Source organism: Carlito syrichta, unplaced genomic scaffold (assembly GCF_000164805.1).
Source record: "Carlito syrichta isolate Samal-C Ts95f unplaced genomic scaffold, Tarsius_syrichta-2.0.1 Scaffold197851, whole genome shotgun sequence".
In the NCBI taxonomy this organism is placed as follows: Eukaryota; Metazoa; Chordata; class Mammalia; order Primates; family Tarsiidae; genus Carlito; species Carlito syrichta.
In genome coordinates, this window is record NW_007141947.1 from 342,773 (window position 1) to 367,686 (window position 24,914).

At 36.4% G+C, this 24,914-nt stretch overlaps 1 protein-coding gene across 1 annotated transcript in view; it reads right to left on the reverse strand.

Annotated features, from left to right (window-relative positions):
• The window catches only part of ADAMTS18 (ADAM metallopeptidase with thrombospondin type 1 motif 18), a 158,808-nt gene that overhangs the window by 21,469 nt on the left and 112,425 nt on the right, over positions 1-24,914 (reverse strand). The window contains exons 13-16 of the mRNA XM_021709367.1: positions 21,304-21,476; positions 17,760-17,890; positions 16,843-16,966; positions 15,848-16,092 (exon numbers count right to left, since the gene is read on the reverse strand). Of these exons, the coding sequence (XP_021565042.1) occupies positions 15,848-16,092; positions 16,843-16,966; positions 17,760-17,890; positions 21,304-21,476 (673 nt within the window). The remainder of the gene's footprint in view (positions 1-15,847; positions 16,093-16,842; positions 16,967-17,759; positions 17,891-21,303; positions 21,477-24,914) is intronic.

Below are 24,914 nucleotides of genomic sequence, written 5' to 3' on the forward strand. Positions count from 1 at the left end.
ACTTTCTAGAACCATCCCATTCCTTCCATTCAAACTGGAGCCTAGTTTTTACTGCCATAGGGGAACAGATCCCCAATGAAAATGCAAAGAAAATATAAAAGGGCCAGGTGCCCTGGTTCACGCCTGCAATCCCAGCACTTTGGGAGGCTGAGGTGGAAGGATTGCTTGAGCCCAGGAGTTTGAGGCCAATCTGAGCAACATAGTGAGACCCAGTCTCTATAAAATATTTTTTAAAAAATTAGCCAGGCCTGGGGATGTGTGTCTGTTGTCCCAGCTACTCCAGAGGCTGAGGCGGAAGGATCGCCTGAGCCTAGGAAATTGAGGTCGTGATCGTGCCACTGCACTCTAGCCTGGGTGACAGAATGCAACTCCAACTCAAAAAAAAGAAAGAAAAGAGCATTAGTTCTTTCCCTTTGAGCTTCCAGGACTTATGTTCTGGTGATTTAAAGAGTGGCTTAACAAATTTTCAACAGGCATTTGAAATATGGTCTCCTTTCACCTTTTAGACAGATTCTGGAGTCTAAGTCACATAGCATGTGGTTTCACTGCAAGACATATAAAAATGCTGCTGTGTACAGAAGGATGCCCTTAAGAAAAAAATGCATGTAAGAAAAAGACTGTGATAATAAAAGTGTCATCACAATCAAACAAAAACAACCAAGTTGTCAAGTTCCCCTAGACTTCAAGTCAACCATAAAAAATTATCAATGCTACCAATGAAGAGAACTCATACAATCTCCCATCGTCAAACCTATCTCTGTATCTATATCTACATCCTTCTCCTTTCCTTCTGCTACTCAGGATGCCTTGTCCTGGCTTCATCTAAGTCCATATCCTTCACTGTGTACCGATTCCATCTGCCCTCACCTTCTTTGGTATGTCACTATTATAGTTGTCCTACACGTGGCTATTGAGCACTTGAAATGCGCTCAGTACTGTGATTGAAGGAAAAAACTTTTAAAGTTAAATAACCAGGTGTGGCTAATGGCTACCATATTGGATGCACAGCTGTAGATGAAATGAAACCCAGCTTCTGACCTCACATATTTGACTACTTACTCGGCATCTCTATTGAATGTTTAAAACGGATATATTAATTTCCAACACTGAACTTGTCATTCTCCTCCCTGTCCCTGAAAGGCTGCTCTTGCCTCAGCCTTTGCCATCCCATGGGGGCCCATCCTTTCCATTTTTCAGGCCCACGTTAAAACCTGCAACCACCCTAAACTCTTCTCCTTTCACCCTCACATCTAATTTATCGGGAAATGGTGTAATCTTACTTTGAATATCTTTCATATCTTACCACCTCTACTGTGAATGCTGCTGCTCTGATCTAAGCCCCCACTGTCTCTCTTGTGCCTTCCATGGTCAAGGCACTGAAAAAGGACTCCGGGGAGGAGGATAAGCGATATCCTCCAGGGGAGAAGATGAAATAGGTTTACATATAAAAAATAATACAGTGACGGTTACTTAGGTTAAAAACCAAGTGCTAGAGAACATGTGAAGAAAAATCAAATGCTTCTGTAAAACTAGGGTGGGTTGGGGCACAGGGGGGATTACACAACCACCTAAAGAAGCCTTGCAGTTATCATTTAATTAGCAACATATCTTGGTGACGATCTCAGCCAAGAAGCCACAAAACTACAAAACAAATGAACAAACAAACAACCCCGCCAAAAAACCAACCACTTGAGTGTCCTTAGAGGATTCCTATCTGAACACTCTGAAAGGGACAAATTGTAACATTGAGTTTCCTACCTTCCCTACCTTATAACAGAAATGAAAATATGAAATGATCTCAGCAAAGTAAAATCAATTAGTAAAAATAAGAACAGTACTGATCAGAATATTGAGTAGCAGTAAGGGAAAAAATTCATTCATATTCTCAAAGTAATAAGAAATTTACATGTCTGTCTGGCATGGTGGCTCATGCTGTAATTCCAGTACATTGGAAGGCCAAGGAGAGAGAATTGTTTGAACTCAGAGGTTCGAGACCATCCTGGACAACTTGGCAAGATCTTGTCTCTACAATAAATAAAAAAACAGCTGGGCATGGTGGTACATGCCTATAGTTCCAGCTACTTGAGGCTAAAGAATCGCTTGAGCTCAGCAGGTCAAGGCTGTGGTAGCTGTAAACACGCCACTGCACTCTAGCTTGGGCGACAGAGTGAGAATCTGACTCAAAAAAATTATAATAAATATTTTTTACATATCTGGCCAAAGCAAGAAGAGAAATACCTTATGCAATTTGCTGCAAGTGTTCACAGGGAACATACAACTTTAAATTACTAACTCATAAAATATATAATGGCTGGTTTTATGTCTGTGTGTGTGTGTGTGCGTGCATGTGTGTTACTATAACAACTTTATTACCAGTAGCATATAGAACATATTGTTTATATTTTATTTGTTGAACATATTAATGCATTAAATGAATGCATAAATGAATAAAGGCCTCTCGACTTTAAAAAAATCAAATGATGTAATGCATGTTTTTAATGTCTATGAAGCTATAAATCTACACGCAGAGTTGTATATGTAATCACGTAGGCTGAAAGACAATATTTATATAAACCAGCAGAAGCTGATGTAAGAATTTGCTTAACATCAGTTCATAAAAACCTCTTAAAGGAAGTAGAAACTTAAATAAATAGGTACCCAAGACCAAATATATAAAAGATAAGTATGTACCAACTTAATATATTATTTCTCAATGACAACAAAAATATTCTCTGCCCTTGTCTTTATCTTGTATTGAGAAAAGCAAAGACCAAAAGCAGGATACACAGTAGTCCTCTCCTCTCCTCCTGTTGGATACCTACAAATAGTTAATTCGTTGGCGATTACTGTCCACCTGCCTACATTAGAATCTCTGTGGGCTTTTCACCCTCATTCTCAGAAAGCCTACATTTTTTCAAAGAAATTGAATACACCTTCAAGAATTGCTGTATAACTTATAAGGCCCAGGGCACAATGAAAATTTAAGGCTCATTGTTTTAAAAAAAGTTAAGAATTTAAAGACGGTGATGGCAGAGCGCTAAACCAAACATACGGGTCTTCTGAGCACAAGGTCATCTGTGACCTTACAGGTTCTCTGCCCATGAAACCAGTCCTGCCTAAACTAAGGTCCACATTTTTCTTACTTGGACAAGCTTTAAGAAACAATTAAAATTTTTTCAAATTCTAAATGACACAGTGCCCTAACAATGATTCCTTCCCTTCTTCATGGATAAAGACTATAGCCCCCAATTTGGTACCCTTGTTTATATCTAAATACATACTCTAGTGTGACGATCACAATCATCCTAACCACTGACAGCTTCTCCCACTAAAATTGGAAAGCAGAACAACCTTGGAGAGATGTGCATAGAACCACATAGCTAAGATTCTAACTTCCTCTATGAACCCTGGGGTACACAACTTGGATAAATAGATAATTTTGAAAATGATAATTTCCATCATTCATATTTATTTTAAAACATTTTCAGCAACCTTGTCAAGAGCAGTCAGTTGCTTTTCTCAGCACCAGTGGAGAGCACAAACACCCACCAGGTCACAGGAGCACCATACCTCCCGTGATGGTACCATATTACAACAGTGCCATTTCTGAATCATCCTATGCTGCAAGTCAGATTGTATAGCCAAGCTGTTAAATACACACATTTGGAAAGACCGCCAGTGATTCAGTCTACTTAACTGGACTTAGTCCAGAGAATCTTCCAGCCAACTGGCATTGACTCTCTAATTTACAGCTGGCAAGCAACTTCCTTAAATGCTTCCAGGTCCTCAGTGGAACTGTTTAATGTCTACCTTTAACACACAAACCACCTGACTTCAGACACAACACTCAGCAGCTTTGACCGCAGGGTGCAGAGTTATAAAATTTACAGCTTCTTAAGCTGGAAAACCACAGACAGGGGCTGGAATCTACCAACCGCCCTCTGAAGAAGGGGGATGCAGTTTCTGGTTAGGGCTCACAAAGTTAAAACAAAGGACATGTTGAGTAATCTTGGGTAAATAACTTTCTTTTGTTCTCACTTTCTATGTTAAAACTATTTTTAAAATTCCCTCAATCAGTTCTGTGTTTTTTATGTTATATAAGGTATTTTTGTTGTTCTAAGGAGTTGTCCTGATTTTCCCATGAAACGTTATGGGTAGATTTTAAAGATTGGTTTTTTTATTTAATGCATGCTAGGAAACTTGATTCTTGTCCTTAATAATGCATTTGGTTGCTTTAAAAATAATAATAGCAATAACTATTGAGTGCTTATTGTGCCAGTCAAATCTTTGTACATGCATAATCTCATTTAAAATTGATAATTACATTATAAAGAAGGCACTGTTATATTATTTCAATAGAGTAGATTAATAAACTGATACACAAGGTCACACAGCTAAAAGTGGCAGCAGGAAGACTGAATCTCTGGTGTTGTCTGGTACTAACTTCAAAACTATCTTAACTCTCACAACATTGCCTCTCAAGCTCTGAAACACCATGTCCAGGATTCTAATTTAAAATTTTTAAAACTGCATTAAATGCTGAAAATACTTTGGCACTGGAATTTGACAGCATGCTATAACATTTACTTGGTGACACTGGGATCAAATCTAAAAATTTTATTTCTTGGACATGCTAATATCTGGTTTGAACATGTGTGATTCTTAATTTCAATTCATTTTCCCCATGCATTTAAAAAATGTTTTATTTAATCATTGTTTTAACAACTGAAATATGATACACTTTATTGACTGTTCCTTTCTTGATAAAACTCAAATTGCATCATATGTCCTACATCTCAGAGAATAGATAGCTTTGTGGTGTAGACCATGTTTTTGTAAGCTCCTATGATTTCTGGAAACCCTTGTGATGTTAAATTTCAGCCAGTTTTTTAAATTTCCTTCTCATTTGCTTCAAAGCTTGAAGAACATGACCAGGTATCATCACTGCTATTATGTGTGAGTGAGTTGGATTTGACAAGAGACGGCAATACAAAGGCCATGATAAGGGACTTGGAAACGCATCTGTTAGGCAGCTTCAAAGGTGAGGGCTGACACATTGAACCTCAACTATAGTTCTAATTCAACTCATCAACATTCCTTAGACTTCAGTGAAGAGAAATAGTGTTCACTAACCCGTCACAAAAGTATTTGCCATGAATTAACCAGAGGCCCCACTTCAAATAGCAAGTGACAATCTCTAGACAAATAATGTGCCATCACAGAAGTACCTCTGAATTGTCCTCTCGAGTCTGAGTTTTATATCATCTGTTCTGAATTAATTCCCCATTACTTCTTTGCCTCTTTTGTGTTTTGCATCTTCACTCAGTCTATGCTACTTGGCTAATCTCCTTTCCCTTATACTAGTTTTATCTTGAGGCACATCTTTACTCATTTCAGCCCCTTTACTTTGGGGAGAGTTCAGCTGGCAGGGTCACAGGGAAGGAGTTGAATGAGAAGGGAATACTTCATCAATGGTGCTCACACTGTCACACTGTCATCTCATTGATCAACGTGCCTGTCCACCTGGTCCCCTGCCACCCCATCATCTCCTTTTGCCAAAGAGTGGAGGAAGTTGTTTATTATAGTAATTTTCTTTAGATGTGTTTTCCTGCCTTGAAACTAGCCTGTGGTTAACCTATTTCTCACTTACTGTCATTACAAAGGCTGCTGCATTTTTCAGTTTCGGGATTCTCTCTTGGTATACTATTAAACAGGAATGGGCTTTCAAAGAGTTAAATACCCCCTTCTGCTGCTTAATATAGAGAAAAGCAATTCTAACATAAAGGAGAGCTTTTTTTTTATTTTTAAAAGACTTTTAAAAAAAGGAATGCTGTAAAAACACAGGTGATCAGATTTCAGTCATAGAATAGCAACCTGTATTATCATGTCATCCTGAATCACTCTGTTTATCAGACAGGGATGAAGTTACTTTATAATGAAACACTCATGATGAATTTCCTCACCTCTACTCCAGCTACATGACAGTTTGATAGAGAATATGATTTATTCATTGTGTATGTATGTGAAAGAGAGACAGAGAGACTGATGGGGGGTGGTGAGAGAGACTGAAGGGGAGGAAAGGAGAAGAAAAGAGAGCAGGAGTGAGAGCAAGAGTGTGAGAGAGAGAACAAGCGTGCAGGAGCTAGCAAGAAAGCTCATCTCTAGTCATTTCTAGAGAATGTGTCATCTCCACATGAACACCTTAGCTAATAATGGGGAAAAATGTGTGTGTTTTAATCTCTATTGCCAAGGCTTTCTCAAACTGTATATGAAACAGGCCTTTTTCACATTGTTTAAACAAATAACAAAGTGACATTAAATTACCCATATCTAAATCTCAAAATGGAAACACACACACACACACACACACACACACACACACACACACACGTCTACTTCAGATAAAATGACTGTTTTTCAGCGAAGCCACATGTAAATTTCAACTCTGATCCTCAGTTTTCACATTTCTATGACTTCAAAATTTAATTCCTTACAAAACACACACACACACTTTAGCTATTTGGGGACAAAGAATTAACAGATTGTTTTTCTTGGTGTTCCCAAACCCAATAAAATAAACAACGTACTGAATGATACATAATATCCTAAACACTATTAAAATATAAGCTAACTTTCAACTCTTTTGCATGACTAACAAGTATACTAGTTCAATGAGAGATTCCTTAGTCTTTATGCCAGACTTATGTTGTGGTAAATAAGTTGAAATGTATGGAAATTATCTAGTTTATATTAACTGTATCTGAAGTGATCTCAGAAAGTGTATGATTGCCAAATCAATATTTGTTTCTTTCTGTGCTGGAGTGTGGGTGTACACGTCTAGTCTTTTTGTTGGTAAATACAGAATATAATACATGGTTATGAGAATCAGTTCCTTTTCTCCAAGTCATTTATATGTATAAGAGTATATGCATGCGTTTCAATCTGATTGATAGACTTAAATAAAGCCTAAAAAATTTAAGACCTAAGACAACCATACAAATCCATGATTATTCTTATGCATTTCCCATGTCCACCAAGAAAATAAATCGAGGCAGCACCATTAAAATTGACATCCACCTGCTACAAATGTTGAACCCATCTAGAGCCAAGGATCCAAGGAGAGTGGTCAGTAATAGAAACTGCATTTTAAAATTGGACTGGCATTCAATTTAGAGATAAAAGTAAAAGTCTGCTTTCCATTTAATTTAAACTTTGAGCTTCCCATGAAGACGTTCTATAAAGTTTTAACATATTACAATCACCAGAAACAGAAGACACTTTTATTTTTGTCGGGCCATGCATTTAATTCTTGGTTTTAATTGACAGCAGTCAATTATTCCCAGGATTGCAGTACCCTGCCTTGCCAGAAAACAAGAAATAAGTGGAAAGATCTGGTAAACCTATTACCCTACAAGGGCAAATTGTTACTCTCTCAGAGGTAAGTCTACTACTAACCAACTGGTCAGCAACTTCCTATGTGTAAATTATCCTCTTTGGGAAAGTAAGCATTTTAGAAAGTTTATTGATTCCTCAAATGTATCTTAGGAGGTCAAATTTCATTACTTTAAATGCTATTGACTATACCTAACTATAAACTGTACGGTTCTGAGACCAGTCTTAAGAGATGATCAAATACCATGGCTTTTAAAATGTGTACTGCAGAAGCCTAGGGATCTTCAGAGCTCTCTCCATGGCTGAAATGAGGTAAGGAGAGGGGGGTCTCTGATCCCTTGACTCCTGACTTCAGTGACAGAAGCTCTCTCTTAATTTATTTTATTTATTTATTTTTGTCTTCATACGAGTTTTCCATTTGAAAACTCATATATGAAAAAGTTTTCCATTTTAACACAACTGAATTGTATAATTAAATGGTATTTATTCAATACTTCTTTTTTTAGTATTCTGTGATGCTCCAAATACTATGCCGGCTGGGGAAGCTATAAAGATAAACAGGGTTTCAGATGCTAGAAAAAATGCTTCAGGACAGTGCTATAGAACACAGTGGAAGACATTAGTTCAGCATGGGTAAATCATTTCCAAAAATGAGGAAATTGGTACCTAGGTCATTTAAGTGATTCATTCAAAGCCACGTGGTAGCAGAATAACCTGTATCACCAAATATTTATGCAGATATTCCTTGTCTAATATATGTTGCTTTCTAAAAGAATAGAATACCTTGGACCAAAACATGACCTTTATATTATTTAAAGACCTGAGACTTTGGTGAGAAAAGCCCTCTTTTCATTTGCTTTATGTTTTTTCCACCCCCATACAATATTTTTCAATTTGAAAGAAGGTAGAGCTTTTTAAATGAAATAATGAATTTTATCATTGAATGCCATATATTATGTATATATTTATAATTTTTTTTGTATCCCAAGATGTTCCAAATACTATGCCTTGGATCTCCTTGGATTCTTGGCCTTAAGTGGTTTCAACATTTGTAACAAGTGAATGCCAATATAAACAGCACTGGCCCCATTGATTTCCCAGACGTGGGAAGTGCCTAAGAGTAATCAGTGATTCGCATGAATGTCCTAGCTCTTAACTTTTTAGTCATTATTTAAATCTATCAATCAAGTTTTTATCTTGAAATACCCACATACTAAGTTTTGGTGACATGATTTATATCTTATCCATTTGTGCATCTCCAATATCTAGCACAGGGCTGGGTATTGAATGTGTAATTTATCAGAGGAAGTGAACATAAGAAAATAGTTTTAATAATAATTACCTATCTCAATGCTACTAAGGTGGTTGAAAATGGGAATTAGCTAAGCTATTGGGAGAATATAATACAATATATATGAAAGAGAAAAAAGAAGGACATTACCCTCACAGTGCCATCCTCGTGTGTTTTGGGAAACATATGCTTCTGCTGAATTTGACACTACGAGTATAATAAGAACTTAGTGAACATGCAGTAATTTTAAGTGGTGAAAAGAGAACGTGCTTTGTTCACAGACTTACAGTTTCTGTGGATGAAACAGCATTTCTCATTTTGGTAGATTCCCACACTCTGATTTTAGCATCCCACAGGATTGTAAAACATATTCAACATTTGAATGTTGGAGTGAACATATTTTTGGCTCCAAAAGTACTCATTTTGGTTCAATTCATAGCTGTTGTATGGAAAGGCATATGAACTTTATTTAACTTTCTTTAAAGAATATAGCCATGAATCAATATTCTGTCTAGTTTGGGGAAAATGTAATTAATTACTTATTGTAATTTTAAGTTTTTAAAATAACTGTGTTCTATCAATTTGGGAGAGGTATAAGCACATGATAAAAACTGACCAATAATTTGATAAGGTTCTCCAGAGAACAATAAAGTATAATTTAAATATGAAAGGAATTAACCCAATTTATTTTAAATGATAAAATAGACATACTAGTAGGTTACTGGGTTTGATTTTTGTTTTAGTTTCAAACATACTTGCAACTTTTGAACGAAACCATAACTCCTTTAAAAATACATGCAAGGCATGTCCAATTAATCACACAATTTTCCATCTAGATTGTTTTCAGATAGGCCAAATTCCTAGGACATTAATTTAAGCTTTCCTTGACTCTATTGGTAGAATTTGTATATAAACTTAGACACTAGAAAACAATAGCCAAGTACATGTTATCTCACTTCACGATGGTGAAACTACAATTTTGTGTTAATAGAGATATTGCTGTAATTCTTTATGTAGTAGCACAAAGTTACTTGTAAAAATATATTATACATAACCAATTGAACTTAGGAAAGACTTTATGTTTTTACGATTTTATTCAGATCTACTCAGTCTTTCCCTTTGCATCTCAATGTTCTGTTGTTGTAGTTGTTGTTAAAGGAGTCGTCTGTATTTGCAAATAGAGAATGACTAATTTTAGAGAATTCACTCTCATCACCAACTGAGGCCATCCTTTCATTCCTCAAAAATAACTTCGAAATATCAGGAAAAATCCTGTACCTGGTGAACAATCTACAGGTTTCATTTTTGTCAGAGATAGATAATATAGATAAATAAACACAGAGCTGTGCTTAGATTAAACAAAGCACAAAAAGGCTCAGCTTGAAGCTGGTCTAATGTTAGCAACAACATGTAAATTGTCTGGTCAATTTGATCAACACAGACAACATCAGGAGACTTCAGGGTCTAGAAACAAAAATAAAAAGGAACTCTATCATTTTATTTTGCACTTTCCATCATTTCTTGTCTCATTCTTTGTTGTGGTTTTTCTGTAGATAATATGTGTTAAACGCAAAGCTTAAATTACAAACAGAATTGTGAAAATCTACTGGAACAGTTTTGAGTTTATGAACAAAATTGGAGAGAGAAACAACAAAAAAAATGGTTGCTTGTCATGAAGTGGTAAAAAACATATTTCTCATGAGGAGTGATTTGTACTTTGTTCTGATTGCCCATGGCAGAGGCCGTGAGAGGCATGTAGCCCCACTTCCCTAGTCAGGTTTCCTTTCAGACACAGCTTGGTTTATGTACACTTGCTTAAAGATGGATCAAAGGCCTCTTGGCAAAACTAATGAAGTCATATTGCTCTAAAACCGACAACTTTCAAGCTAAATAAGTCTTTTGAAAGCAAAATAAGGCTGTTGCTCAGATGCTTAATAGAAAAGAAATAGAGAAAACATATACATCTAAAAATATGATTGAAAAAAATCCAGAAATCTTTAATAAGAGAGTTCAAGCCTACACCTTATGTTGAATTAACATGTAATTTCAGGGGCTGGATTTATTGCTGAGCTCCAAACTACCCTGACGGTAGTCCAATTGTATTAGGATTTTCTATTCTTTCCCTTTTAAATGAAAGAGCTGAGAGGGTTGGAAGAACATTTCCTAATGACAGTTTCATTTGAATAAGTGTTATGAGATCTTGGAGGGTCTTCCATCACACAGACAGAAGGAATAGGACCTAGTATCTCATGTTTGAAAGATGATAAGTTAATTCTTGATCAAAATCTATTACCAAGATTGTGAACTCAAATATCCACTGGAGCCAGAAGTTTCTTTTTCTTATGAGTAAAAAATCCATATATGTACAACAAATCACCTGATATTAAAAGGACTGACCTATTTTGTGGGCTTTAGTATTATACAGATCTGGGAGCTAGATTAGGTCCGTGGTCAGCAGTTTACCAAGTATGGTCTCAGAATACCCACACCCACACCCACAAACAGGATGCCAAAACTTATACACCTTTTAAGAAAGGAAAAAACTGTATTAAAATTATAATATAGACAGATAACAAAAGATGAATACAAGTCACATTTAACTTCTGCAACTACAAGAGGTGCTCAAAGTGGTTACCATCGGCATATTTACAATATGTAGATAACATCTCTTAAAATGTGTGTATATTTTTTGGCACCTCCGGTATATAAGATATACTTAGAAGGCAAAATCATGACGATGGAAACAAACATCATATGCTAAGTACTTTGTAGGCAGTGAGCTTATCTTCAGTTATCCTTACAGTAGTCCTCATAGCTAGTATTTTTTGTATTTATTTAAAAATGTGGACATTAAGTGACACAGGGATTAAGAAGCTTACCCAAGTTATATGACTAGTTAAGAGTCTGCACTCTTAGTCATTCTGGTACAGAACATCTTAGACATAGAATCTAAAGTGATATGTTTTGTTTTGTTTTTAATTAATTGTCTACTATTCATCTTCCTTAGTAAATGTTTAAGGCTAGTGTTACTCAATCACTACTATGTAAAAAGAGATTTTTCATTTCATAACATCACAGTCTACAAAGAGTCTCTCTCTCATTTACAAATAGTTCTCTGACATTGTAGAAAATGCTGTGCTTTTGAAATCTGAAGAACAGATCACATGGTCTTAAAACTATGAAAGTGACACTTAGCAGGTTCCTCTGGTTGCCTCCAAAGAGGGTCTTAAATTTCATTAAGGGAATAAAGTTGCAAAGCATACTCTAAAGTGAATTTTCATAGCTCTTGAGTAAGGAATTCAGACACAGATTTTTAAATACCTTAAAATCTGGAAGGAAACCTACACAGTTGGAGTCACAGTAGAAAGAACAGATAGGATGCTGCCTCAGTCACCATGAACAAGGGCATCCCCACTCTCATGTCTGTGGGTGTTGCAGATACAGGGCCAAAACACATGACAAAATGTCAGGGTGATGAGAAATGTGCATCTACATACAAAATCCTGTGACACAGTGAAGACCCCATTTCCAGGCAGAAGCATGCCTTTCCATTCCAGCTATGTGTTTCCCTTCATCAGTGGTGCCAATCAGGACTCAACAGTTACTTCACAAGGCATATTCTTGATGTGGCAGTTATATGGTTACTCCTAAGAGGTTCTCCTCAAAGAAAATGTGGACTCAAGTGCCCTGCTCAGTTAACAAATGATATACTACCATATTGCTTTATGTGTTTTTAGAAACTGATTTATAGATTCATTCCAAGGCTTTTAAACTGCATTTTAAACACATACTCAACTGCCTGCTTGATAGTTACTTTTGAACATCTAAGATGCATTTCAAATATAAGGCAACAAAAATAGAATTTCTCCCCATCCCTGAACCTGTTTTCAGTCATCCCCAAGATAGTTATATGAGGGGGAACCCCAACATTTAATTATAAAAATTGTGTATTTATTTTTTCAAGTTTAAGTCTCAGTTACTTTCAAAGTACTCTCCATTTGATGGCATACACCTATCAAAATGCTTTTTTCCACCGCTCAAAACAATAACTCATCAATTTTGGTGACTTTCAGTGCTTCTGCTATTTTTTGTTTGACCTTTTCCACATTGGCAAAATGTTTCCCTTGAGGACTTTTTTAATTTGGGGAAACAACAACAACAAAAAATCACTCAGGGAAAGAAGGGGTAAATAAGGAGGGTAGGGAATGGAGGTCACACCATTTTTGGTCAAAAACTGCTGAATACTCAGTTCAGTGTGAGTAGGTGTGCTTGTAAATCACACATCACGAAATGGGCAAACATGTTCAAAGAATCTCCCAATGAAAATTCACTGAAGCCGAATGCAACAACACTCACTGGTATACTGATGCTGATGGGCTCCTAGAACACTTACCTGGTGGGGAAAGCCTATACTAAAAGGGGCCTACCCTCCAAAAAGTAATTCTGTTTTGTTTTGGTTTTGGGTTTTTTTGGTCCCCCTTGTAGTGATAGACCCACCCACCACTTGCTCAAGAAAGAAACCAGACATTCCTTCTCATGCATCCTTCTCCCTGAGAGTCCTTCTCTCATACACCTCTAGTATATTCTCTGACTTCCTAGACTCAATTCATAACATATTGCAAACAGATCCACTTCTTCCCATCTTCACAGTCACCATCTGTTTCAGTTTCCATCACTCCTTACCTGGAATTCTAGAAGAATCAATTAATTTCCTATTTCCCCAACTCACTTTTTGCCCTCTCAATCAGTTTTCTACATAGCAGCCAGGATGAATTTTCAAAACACTCCTTTTCATAAAATCCTGATGCTGTTTTTAGCATGAAATCTAAACGCTTACCACAGTTTGTAATGTTATCCAAGGGCTGCTCCCCTACTTCACACCAATACTTTCTTTTCCCACTACACTACAGCTAGACTGGACTATTCATTTCTCAGTTCTCCTAAAACATTAAATTCATTCTCAACATGGTACTTGAGATCTCTGCTTCCTCTGCCTGAATTTTCTCTACTCTTCATCTGGCTGGTTCTTCTCATCGCATACTTCAAGTTATGCCTTATGTAACGATTCTCAGATAATTCTTCAGCTCCCTAATCCAAAAAGAGTCTCCCTCTGTTTTTGTTTCTTTCACTTGCTTTTTTCTAAATAACTTACCACAATCTATAACTGCATTTATTTACATCTTCATTTGTGTAACACTATACTGTACCCTCTAACACTCAAAGTTTCATAATAGCAGAGGGATTTTTCTTCTGTTTTATCAACAACTATATACCCAGTTTACTGTCAGTGTGGGACACAATAGCAGCTCAGGGTGTGTGATTCAGAGGAACTCAATGACTACTTAATGCATAGACATTTTCACTTCTCTGCCTTCTAAAGTTTAAGCAAATCAAATAATCCATTGGGGAAACTTCAAGACGTCATCTAAATTCACTGACAATAATTCAACATGCATGGAATCCAAACTCCCACACACAGGGCAAGAGAAATTCATTTCTCCTGCTTTCACTATGAACTGTTGTGTATTGCAAAAGGTCGTCATCAATATCACGGTACTATTTGTTTAACGGATTATCCAGTCCCACTGTGCATGGGACTGAGGAATATAATAAACTGAGTGCTTCAGTTTAGACAGGGAAAGTAGTTGCCTCTGGAAATTGCTTTATTAATTATATATCTAATCAAAATACCCTGCAATGATTGAGGGCACAGCATGCTGTTAGCCCTGTAAAAATAAGTATTATGTCCCTTTCCTCAGCACCAAGAACAAAGTGCAAATAATCTTAGATGAATTAACTAATTAATTAATCTAAAATGGAAAGAGAAAAATATAAATTTAAGCAAAAACCATCAGACAAGCTATGGATCACAATCTTCTTAATATACCATTTTCAGATCAACTCGCTAGTTGCCACAGATTTATGTCTATGTTGAGCAAGGTATATGAACACATTGTCATCATTTTATGAATTCAAATCTGGATGGCAGATATTTCTCAACAGCACACTATCTATTCCCCGCATCCTGTATGCTTACATACCTCTCACAGAGACAATCACAACAATTTCACATTGAGAAAACCATACGAAGACAAGTGGCTAAGCCTTTCCAGTATCAGTGGGATAAGATACTGTCATGGGTGAGGTATCTAGCTGTGTAAGGTAAATCTTTCCAGCTTTCTTCACACTTGATTCTTTTTTTTTCTGGCAAGTCAGTGAAGTAAGTTTTCTACCTCAATTTTGCAGGTAAGAAATTGCAGGTAAGGAACTCAGAATGACTAACATGAGTGCCTGGTTATGTAAGTGTTGAGTAAGTGGTAGCTAGTATCATTTCTATACCAAGTGAGGCAAATCCCTTGCCTGTGAGAACAATCAGTCCTATTTTACACATGGGAAAAAAGCAAACTCACAGACATGAGAAGGACTAAAGAAAATGCATCTATCCTTAGTTTTTATTTTTATTTTTTTAATTTTTGAGTTGGAGTCTCACTCTTGTCACCCAGGCTGGAGTACAGTGGCACACTCAAGGCCACCACAGCCTCAACCTGCTGGGCTTAGGCAATTCTTCCTCCTCAGCCTTCTAAGTAGCTGGAACTACAGATGCACGCCACCACACCTGGCTGTATGACTAGACTTGTAGACTTATTTACAGATATGTTGTTTTAATTATCATTACTATTACCCTCCTTTTTTTCCTCATCTCTGGGGATGCTACAGTCTACAAAATCATGGTAATTTAGTATGAACAAACTCTGCTGGTATCTGAGGAAGCATTTTCTCTACTATGTAATCCTGCCTCCTAGGCCTGTTGACTCGTTGTGAATAGTAACAATGGACTATCCAAATGGCAGAACACAGACAAACTGGAATAATGTAAAAAGTATTTCTGCTGTACTTCTTGGCATTTTTGAAAGCCAAGTGTAACGGTGAAAGGTTGGCATCTAAATCTGAAAATCAACACATTCTCCTGGAAGCCCATTGGATTCCTGTCCTCTTCCCAAACATGAAATCACTCTCTTCTCCCCTGTGCACTCTGAAATTTAGTCTATCAGGAAACATAGTTAAACTAGGATTGGACTTCTTTAAGCTAGCTTAAAGTGGAGTCATCACTATACAAATAGTAAGAAAGAAGCACTGAGAACTGAAGAAGCAGAAGGGGCTTACTTCAAAGACCAGTGTCTCATTTGTAGGCCCTGGTGCATACAGACGTTCCGGGCGGTTGAAGGAGCGCTGGTATTCAAACGTGGTCCCAGCAAAGGGGAACTCCCCAGGCCAGTCGATGCTCCAGCCCCCCGTGAGGTAATACTTTTGACTGAGGTTTCGAACTGCAAGAAAACTGGAAGACATCTGCAGCTCCTGGATTTCAATGCTTCGGGCCCCAGCTGGGATTATGACCACTGGATAATATTCTAAATGGAAAGAACAGAACATTTCTGGCTACTGTGCATTAAAGAAAGGTGACTAGAAATGTCCAGGGGCATGTAGCACCTATTTTTATAGAATGGGGTTTTTTAATTATTAACTGACTTTCATTCCTACTCTATGAAGTAAATATGATCAATTATTTCATTTTCCAAGTGGTAAGAACACCAGAGAGAGAAAATAAGTGTGACATTCCCAAAGTCTTACCAAGCATGTTTTTTTGGACAGGGGAAACGTTCTTCTCCTTTCCAGACCAAAGAAGGCCCAAAACAAAACAAGAACAAAAACAAAAACAAAACAGGAATACTTACAAGAAACTTAAAATCATGTACCCTCAATGGTGATAGGCAGGAAACAGGGCTAAAAAGTTTAATTTTACTAAAGATATTTTGAAAATTGCTTCAAATATTCATTTAATGCTGTGAGTATAGATCATCTGAGTTTCACAATTAGGTTCTTTGCTTAACAATTGTATGTGGAGCAAACATGGGACCCACTCAGCATATCCAAATTGCAAAGTAGGAAGGCATTTATCTAACGCAGTTCTAGGATGTAACGAATTGAACTGATGAAACACCCTGCACCTACCATCCCTGGTGCAAGAGACAAAAGCCATCATCACCAGTGTGTCAGGTGAACTAATAAAAAGCGCATCCACATTTATCATGACTCAAACTTGTTCAGTAACAAAAGCTGTGTCTCATGAGTGACAACAATGAAACAGCAGCATCTCTTACCATTTGCTTTATGCTGGTTGAGGTACAGGCCTTTATAAAACTTGCAAGTTGAATTATCACCTTTGCAAACACCACATGCATCTGAAGCTGCTTTAGAGCCAAGTTCATGATCACATCCCACTGGCTGTTACCAAACAAAGTGAGAAAATCAAAGATCAGAAAAGCCAGCGGCTAAGAATAACTAAGAAGAAATGGTTTTCTGTATATACAGAACAGCAGGAAGGCAGTACCACTTATGGTTAAAAAGCACAATCTCAAATTAGACAGAGTTGGGGTTCAAATCCTTTCTCTGCCATTATTAGAAGCATGACTGGGAAGGTTGTAAAATTTATCTAAGACTTAGACTCTTCATCTGTGAAACTGGAATTTTTAAAAAATTGCTGCTAATGCCAGGGGGAACTTATTAAGGTCAGGTCTGTGACTGAAACATAAAAATGCTGGACAATACACATGTATGTGCACATACATACATCCCTAAAGGATCAGGCAGTTCAAATTAAATCAAATTAAAATGGAAGAGAAAGTAACTACCCCAAAAGAAAGCAATAATACCCAGAAATAAATAGTTGTACTATTTCAAAATACACTGGCAAGGTTCTAATCATGTCAAGAATGTGCTTAGTAAACAGGCAATAAAATTTCTTTATTATTTACATCTTAGTTTAATTTTTATAGCTACCATGTTAAGTAGGATATATGATCATCTCTGTCCTATATATATGCAAGTGGAGTGAAAGAGAAACTGAAATAATTTTGAACAGAGTCATGCAAAAATTAAGTGAGGAATTTTGCCTTTTTTTCCTGTGGTGCCTGCTTTTTCCAGACACAGAATCTCTCGCAACACTCTTCACAGTATACATTTGATATGAGAAAATACAAGCACGCTCATACATCCCAAAGCAGAAATGTTCTCTTACTTCACAAATCCCATCAATACAAACATCATTTTTGTTTGAAGAGCAAGGAGTTCCATCTTTCACTTTGCCAGACATTGCAAAGAAAAATTCAAAATTCTCGGCCTTGCAGTACAGTTTACACCGATCTTCCTCTAGAAGCAAAGAGATCAAGGAGAGACATGGTCATGAGGACATTGTCAGAAAAATAATATGATAGCCAAAAGTATAGTCTAAATTTACTTAGAAAGCTCTCACAATCAAAATAAAAATAAAAAAATCTTACGCACAGTTTTTGTATACATGTATGTGTGTGCCCACATATAAGCATATGTGGCTTTTAAAAGTATGAACCCTTTTAACAATACACATAAAGCTGATTTAATATTAAACATCACAATTTTACTTTTTTAATCCTTAATGATAGTCACCAAACACACGATTGGTGGGCTGTGCAGGTAGTCTCCATGGATAGTAAATATTGTAAGCTTCATAGGTTTCATAATCAGCCCCTGACAATATACAAATAAAGGAGTGATGCTGTGTTCCTATAAAATTTTAGTTTTTAAAAATCCAGGTCAGATGTGGCCCACAGGCCATAGTTTGAGGACCCTGACTTAGGACATATATTACTTTAGATATGTACTCAGTCCGTTAAAAGGAAAAGATTTAGGCATTTTGGGAAAAGAAGGCATATGGTTCAGTAATGTCTATAAAATATATAGAGAAAAATCATATCATAAAAATGAAGAGGAAGCATATGAACTAATCTGAAAGGCAGAAACAAAAACAAAAACTAACTTTCATGGACCTTTAAGTCCCTGAGAAGTTTCTGGTATCAGAGGGGAAAAAAAAAGTAAAATAAAATAAAACTACTATATTTATAGAGTTCTTGCTATCAGAAAGGAGTTACCATGCCAATTTCTCAAATAGAAAGAGTTCTTCTTGGCCAGGAATTCCAGATGACGTTTCTCACATGAGACCTTGTGTGGGTGACATTGAGTGATATCCCTAACAACAGTTTTATAACAAATGTGTAAATAATATACAAATAGTTGTGCTCATAAAACCTTCAATAAAAGACAGAGTCAAAATGTTAATGTGAACATAGTAAATTTATTATGGTCCAAATATGCAGATGTGTGAATAGATTAAGTTTTTCTTTGGTTTATGCATTTTTTTAAAAATAGCTTACTTAATGCCTCTTTATTTTATTTTATTTTATTTTTTGGTATGAGATTAGAGACTTGGATGACATATATGCACTGTTCTTTCTCTATCATTCTTAGGAATTAGCAAGTTCTGAAAAACTCAATTTTTCCAGCACAGATTCCTGGCTGAATTTAGGAACAAGTCCACTAGAAACATGGAAGAAGGGGAAAAGCTCACTACTACAGGACAAAGACTGTCTACATTTATGAATAAAGTCTTCCCTTTTTCTTCCTAAACTGCAGGAATGTCACAAGACTTTCAAGTCATGGTCAGTCTCTTCCAATGTAAATATTGGAAGACAAAGAGGAACTAGAACTGACTCCCTCTACTTGGATGTGAGATCCTAAGACTGGAGTCTATGTTTCGTTCACCATACATTCTGCTAGAATGCCTTCTACACAAAAAGAGCTCAGTAAACGTCAGTTGAGTGAATGGATGAAATTGCATGTCCTCTACTTAGTTAAAACTGCAAGAAAATTCATGAAAGAACTTTGAAACCAGAAAGCATTTTCCAAGTAACAAAATTTAACTTTCTTCTAGGTATTCTACATAAAACCTATATAAAGGGTAAGAACAGAACAGATTCCATAAACACTATATTTGAATGAAAGATGTAATATAGGAGATGCCAAGGAGTATCCAAGAAGCAAAGCAAAGAACAAAAGAAGTGAAAGAATGGCCAACAGAGTCTTGGAGAAAGAACCATAGATAAGAAACATATGATTACAGGAGTATACAACCAAGAGAAAATAAATTTTCAAGCAGTGAAATTGAAAGAAACTAAAGCCTGTTCTGTCTGATCTAATGGAACCTACTGTGTGGCATCTTTCCTAGGCAATTATCCAGTTCCTGGTAGACTGCCTCTAGTGATGGAGAGCTTACTACTTACAAAAGGAACTTTTATTTTGGACAGTTAGTATTTCTTATTCATTCATTTAAAAAGTTATAGCAATTAAATAACTATATACCAAGAGTCATTCTTAGATGCTGGAGATACAAACATGCTCAAGACAAAGGCTTAGTTCTTGTGGAAGCTAAATTCTTACGAGAAATACAACAAACAACTAGATAAAATTACCTTCATGAACTTAGAAGAGCTATGAAGGATAAAGGATTCAGAGAATAACATGTAGCAAGAATATTTTGATAGGCTGTCAATGAAGATCTCTCTAAGGAGATAATATGGCTAGGAATTTCTTAGTCCTGAATTAATTCTATTCTCTGAAGCAATTTTGGATAAATCTGAAATCTCTTCTATTCAATATCTTTTTGAATTTTTTAAAGTAACTATGGCAAACGTCTATAGGTCTCTCATTAGTTCCTCCTAAGACACAGCTTTCAGAATTTTCACGTCTGCCTCTATCTGTGCTTTTGAGCAAACATGTATGAGATCAATGTTCCTGAAATGGTTTGGTTGGTATTGAGCAAAGGTACATTATCCTCTCTTTTGATTTAGAGGTGCTACTTGCTATAATGATTTCTGTAATTACATTAGCTTTCTTTATGATCATTGATAATATGGATAAATTTTGAGATTTTGCATGGGAACATCCCATAAATTGTCATTAAATCGAGTCTCTTTTCATTGCATACATATTCAATTGGGATTCATATATATCTTTTTTCAAGAAAGTATAATAAGTTTAGATAAATCAAGTGGCTGGAAATAATGAAAAGGAAAAAACTAGAATAGTAACAGTTTAGACTTTACAGTTAATAGAAATTATATTAAATTATCCTTTTGTAGCTAAATGTTTTGGTTTTAGTATTTAGCCAAAATAAAAACAAATTAATTTAAAACTATGACAAAAGTCATAACTTGAAGTCTAATAAGTTCTAAGAACACAGTTAAGAGATCATTTCATTCATGGTTCTGTGTGTGTGTGTGTGTGTGTGTGTGTGTGTGTGTGTCTACATGCACACACACAATCTACAAACAGGCCTTTTCATGCTTATAATCATCTGACATGTAAGTTACTTAGTATGGTGTCTCTGCGGGGTATATATAGTTTCACGAGTTCTTGGTCTGGACAATTCATACCAATTTCAATTAGCATCCCTGGGAGACTTAATTGCCAAAATGTCAAAGGTAAGTTGAGAAACATAAGTACATTTCAAACACACAAACCCTTGGGCTAACAGATGTGGGAGACAAGGGATATCTTGGGGAAAAAAAAAACAGTGTGGAAAAATAAACAAAATCCATGGAACAAAAAACTGGGCAAGGACGGGTCTGGGGAGTAAAAGGTAAACATTGAAACTCTTTGCTATAGGCAGCAGTTTCTTCTGTTTTGTTCATTCACATTATTATACACATAGAGACGTATTTATTTGAGTGTCATAGGGACCAAATTACCTTCCACTTTTGTATAGGGTTTCCACTGATAGAACCATCCACGGAAAGGTTTGCTGTTATATTCAGCACATTGCTGGGCTCGAAAATCCAAGCTATTCTCATTACAAGGGTTAATGTTGCATAGCTGATAGATACGGCTAGAACCTGGACAGAACTTGCCACCATATTGAGGCCTAAAAATAAAATTAAAGAATTTATTGCTAGCAATCAAAGGGCTTACTGAGTCACATGCAAAAAGATAAGGAAGGACAACCAGGATGAACAACATCACAGCGCATACAGTTGTACACAGTCTATTACAGGAATGGAAAAATGTGTAGCATACAATTTGCTGTGTCCCTTCTTGTATCCATGGCAGACATAACAAATCAATCAGATAATTTCTTTCTTTCTTTTTTTTTTTTTTTTTACCACTGCTCATTCATTAAAATTGGCATACTAGGTCAAACTTATTTGCCATCCCTGATCTAATTTGTATATTCTGTCAATTTCCATAGAGAATGATGAAAATATATTTTTAAAGGTATTTTAAAGATGTGGAGTACAATTCGGGATTAGGTATACAAGTGGACATCATACAGGTAAAGTTCGGGCCTCCCTTTGGTCCCCACTTTGCCTGGTTTGATGTTGTGTTCCCCCCTCCCACTCCAGCATGTTTCTGCTACTGCCAATCCCTTTGAAAAGATATTCTTGACACTCATCATATTACCTCCTGTATTAGGAAAATCTCCCAGTGTACATAAACACTTTTATTAGTGTATATGTGTGCTTGTGTGACACACACCTCCCCTATTTTTTGGCCTCAAAAGCTCTTTAACTATGGACCCAACTTAACACCTCCAGTTTTTCTCCATTTCCTAACACTCTCATTATCTTCCTACATGTTGCCACACACTTGCTCCTACATAGAAGGTCAGAACACTGGGGAGAAGGAACAGAAAGTGCCATTTGCTGTGTTCTCAACGCAGCCTTGTCATTGAGATGATATTTTGATTATTATCTGGCTCTTATGTGTTTTATTCTAATTGATTCCAAACCTGGAGGGCAAACATTCTCTTGTTCTCATCAGCATAATCACTTCTTAACTTAGCAGGTGGCCTACTCCTTTCCTGCCAAGCACATGGGAAACGAATTTCCAGAGCAGGGAATTCCATCAAAATATAAATATGATCTAATGGCAAGCACTAAAAACCTTGGTAGGCCGATTCTGATCTGCAAACACTGAAGAGCAAAATAAAGGAAGAAAAGAGTACAGCCACGTTGAAAACTACCAATAACATCTTATCCAGCTGACTCCATGCGCAAAGCAATTTCTTCTTTTCATTCTTCCCTAAACTCCTTTCTAGAGTTTTCTCTGAAGGTTAAAATTCAACTATGGATCATCTTGCATAAATATTCGAAGCTAACATGTAATATGAAAGGAGACTCCAGGTTAATAAATGTATGTGATCAAGATTCCTTGTCTCTTTAGGAAGCACAAGAATGCTATAAAACAACCCAGGATTTGCTCTGCATATTTTATCAAGTCCTCCTATAACTGCATGCTAAAATGGATTCAGCAGAAACGGGAACTGTCACACTGCCAGAATGAGATTTTTATGCTATTTCAAAACATTCTGAAAAATCAAATCCCTGGAGACTTCATAAATGATTATATTAAAAGCATTTAGAAAAATCCTAAAGTGCCATATTATAGCCTCAATATCCTTAATCAACTTTACAAGGCATATATAAAACTGATTTCTAGGTTTAAGACTTTCTAAGATTCAACAAATAACCCTCATTTGGACTACACATAGTTAATGCACTGAAAGAGGACCCCAACATGTTACTTTTTCAACTCATAGAACTTGCAACACAGAAAAGATCTCCAAACTCATACAGCCATCCCCTCGCATTTTACAGATGAAGTGAAAACCAGCTGACAGAGCCTACAAACTTGTTGAATGAAGGTCACACAGCTAGAAAGAGACAGGGCAGAGCTCAGCCTCAGGCCTTTGGAGTCTGTCCAGGATTCTTTACCTACGTCTGCATTTAATTGAGTTAGGCCACTGGGGCCGGCCATGGGAAGAAAGAGGAAGAGATAGGCAGTGGTTAGGGAACTGGCCTTTTACAATAAAGCAGACCCTGATTGATTGATTGACTGATTGATTGATTTCAATAGTTGTAAAGGTGTAAATGGTTTTTCATTACATGGATGCATTGTATAGTGGTGAAGAAGTCTGAGCTTTAAGTGTACTTGTTACCCCCTACTAGTGCACATTGTGCCTGATACGTGATTATTCATCCCTCTCCCACTTCCCACCATCCCCCTCTGAGTCTCCAATGTCCATTATACTATTCTACATATGCCTTTTCGGATTCTTAGTTTAACTCCCACTTATAAGTGGGAACATGCAGAATTTGATTTTCCATGCCTTCACTTAAGATGATGGTCTCCTATTTCATCCAAGTTGCTGCAGAAGACTTTCTTTTCATTTTTTTAAGGCTGAATAATATTCCATGGTGCGTGCGCACACATGCGTGTGTGTGTGTGTGTGTATACCATATTTTCCTTAACCACTGGTCAGCTGATAGGCATTTAGAGCCTGATTTAAATACATTATTATCTGCCTCATCCCAGTTTGACTTTAAGCAATTTTATTTTACTTCCCCATCTAAAAAATAGGAGCAGTTGTGGCAACTGACTGATAATGCTTATAATGTATGAATATGTAGGGCAGTATCTAGAGTAGAGTTAGCACAAATAAACTAGAACTAGCTTTAAATGCCTTGTACTTTTGTATTAAGTGCCCACACAGTTATGTAATCTGATTTTTATATACTAATACATTTTATTTTAAATTATTAAATAGGGTCAAAGTGATCAAAGGTAACAACTGGTTTTGGGCTTTTCTATCACGTCTTCAGATAGATATAACATTGTTCTGCAGTTGTGAACATGTGTTAGGATGAAATAACAAAATTCTACTACAATATCCCTTGGTGTAAAAAGCTGTTTAAGATTTAAAACAAAAATAGAAACAGTCAGAAAACAAAAGTCTAGTCACATGGTTTTGTTCATACATTAGACTTCTATAAAGTAGACCTCTATTTGGTTGACTGGATGATCATTAGAATTGCTTGGAGAGTTCTGTTAAAATACATGTGAGTGTGTATTTATATATATATAAATACATATAAAGACACACACACACACACACACATACATACATACATACATTATGGAAGATTCTGAAATCAGTGTTTTTTAAAGTATACTTGATGATTCTGACAATCAGCTGAACCTTGAATTACTGGCTGAAAAATACACCACAGACTTGATTCAATTATTATTCTGGGGCCAAGATTCTCCTCTTAACTCCACGGGTTAAGTTGCATTAGAGTAAGCAGTATGTTATTCTTTCTCAAAGAAATCCCTATTTTTGGAAAGTTCTGGAACACCTTAGCACATGACTAATGATTTTCTAAAACACAGTTTAGACAAATTTCACTAGGCCCTCTTATGGTGTGACAATTTAATAAACAGGGAACCAGAAAAAATGTCAAGGAATTAAGATTGTAGGATCTCGATCTGACTCTGCCGTGACCAGTGTGGGCACCTAGCAAGT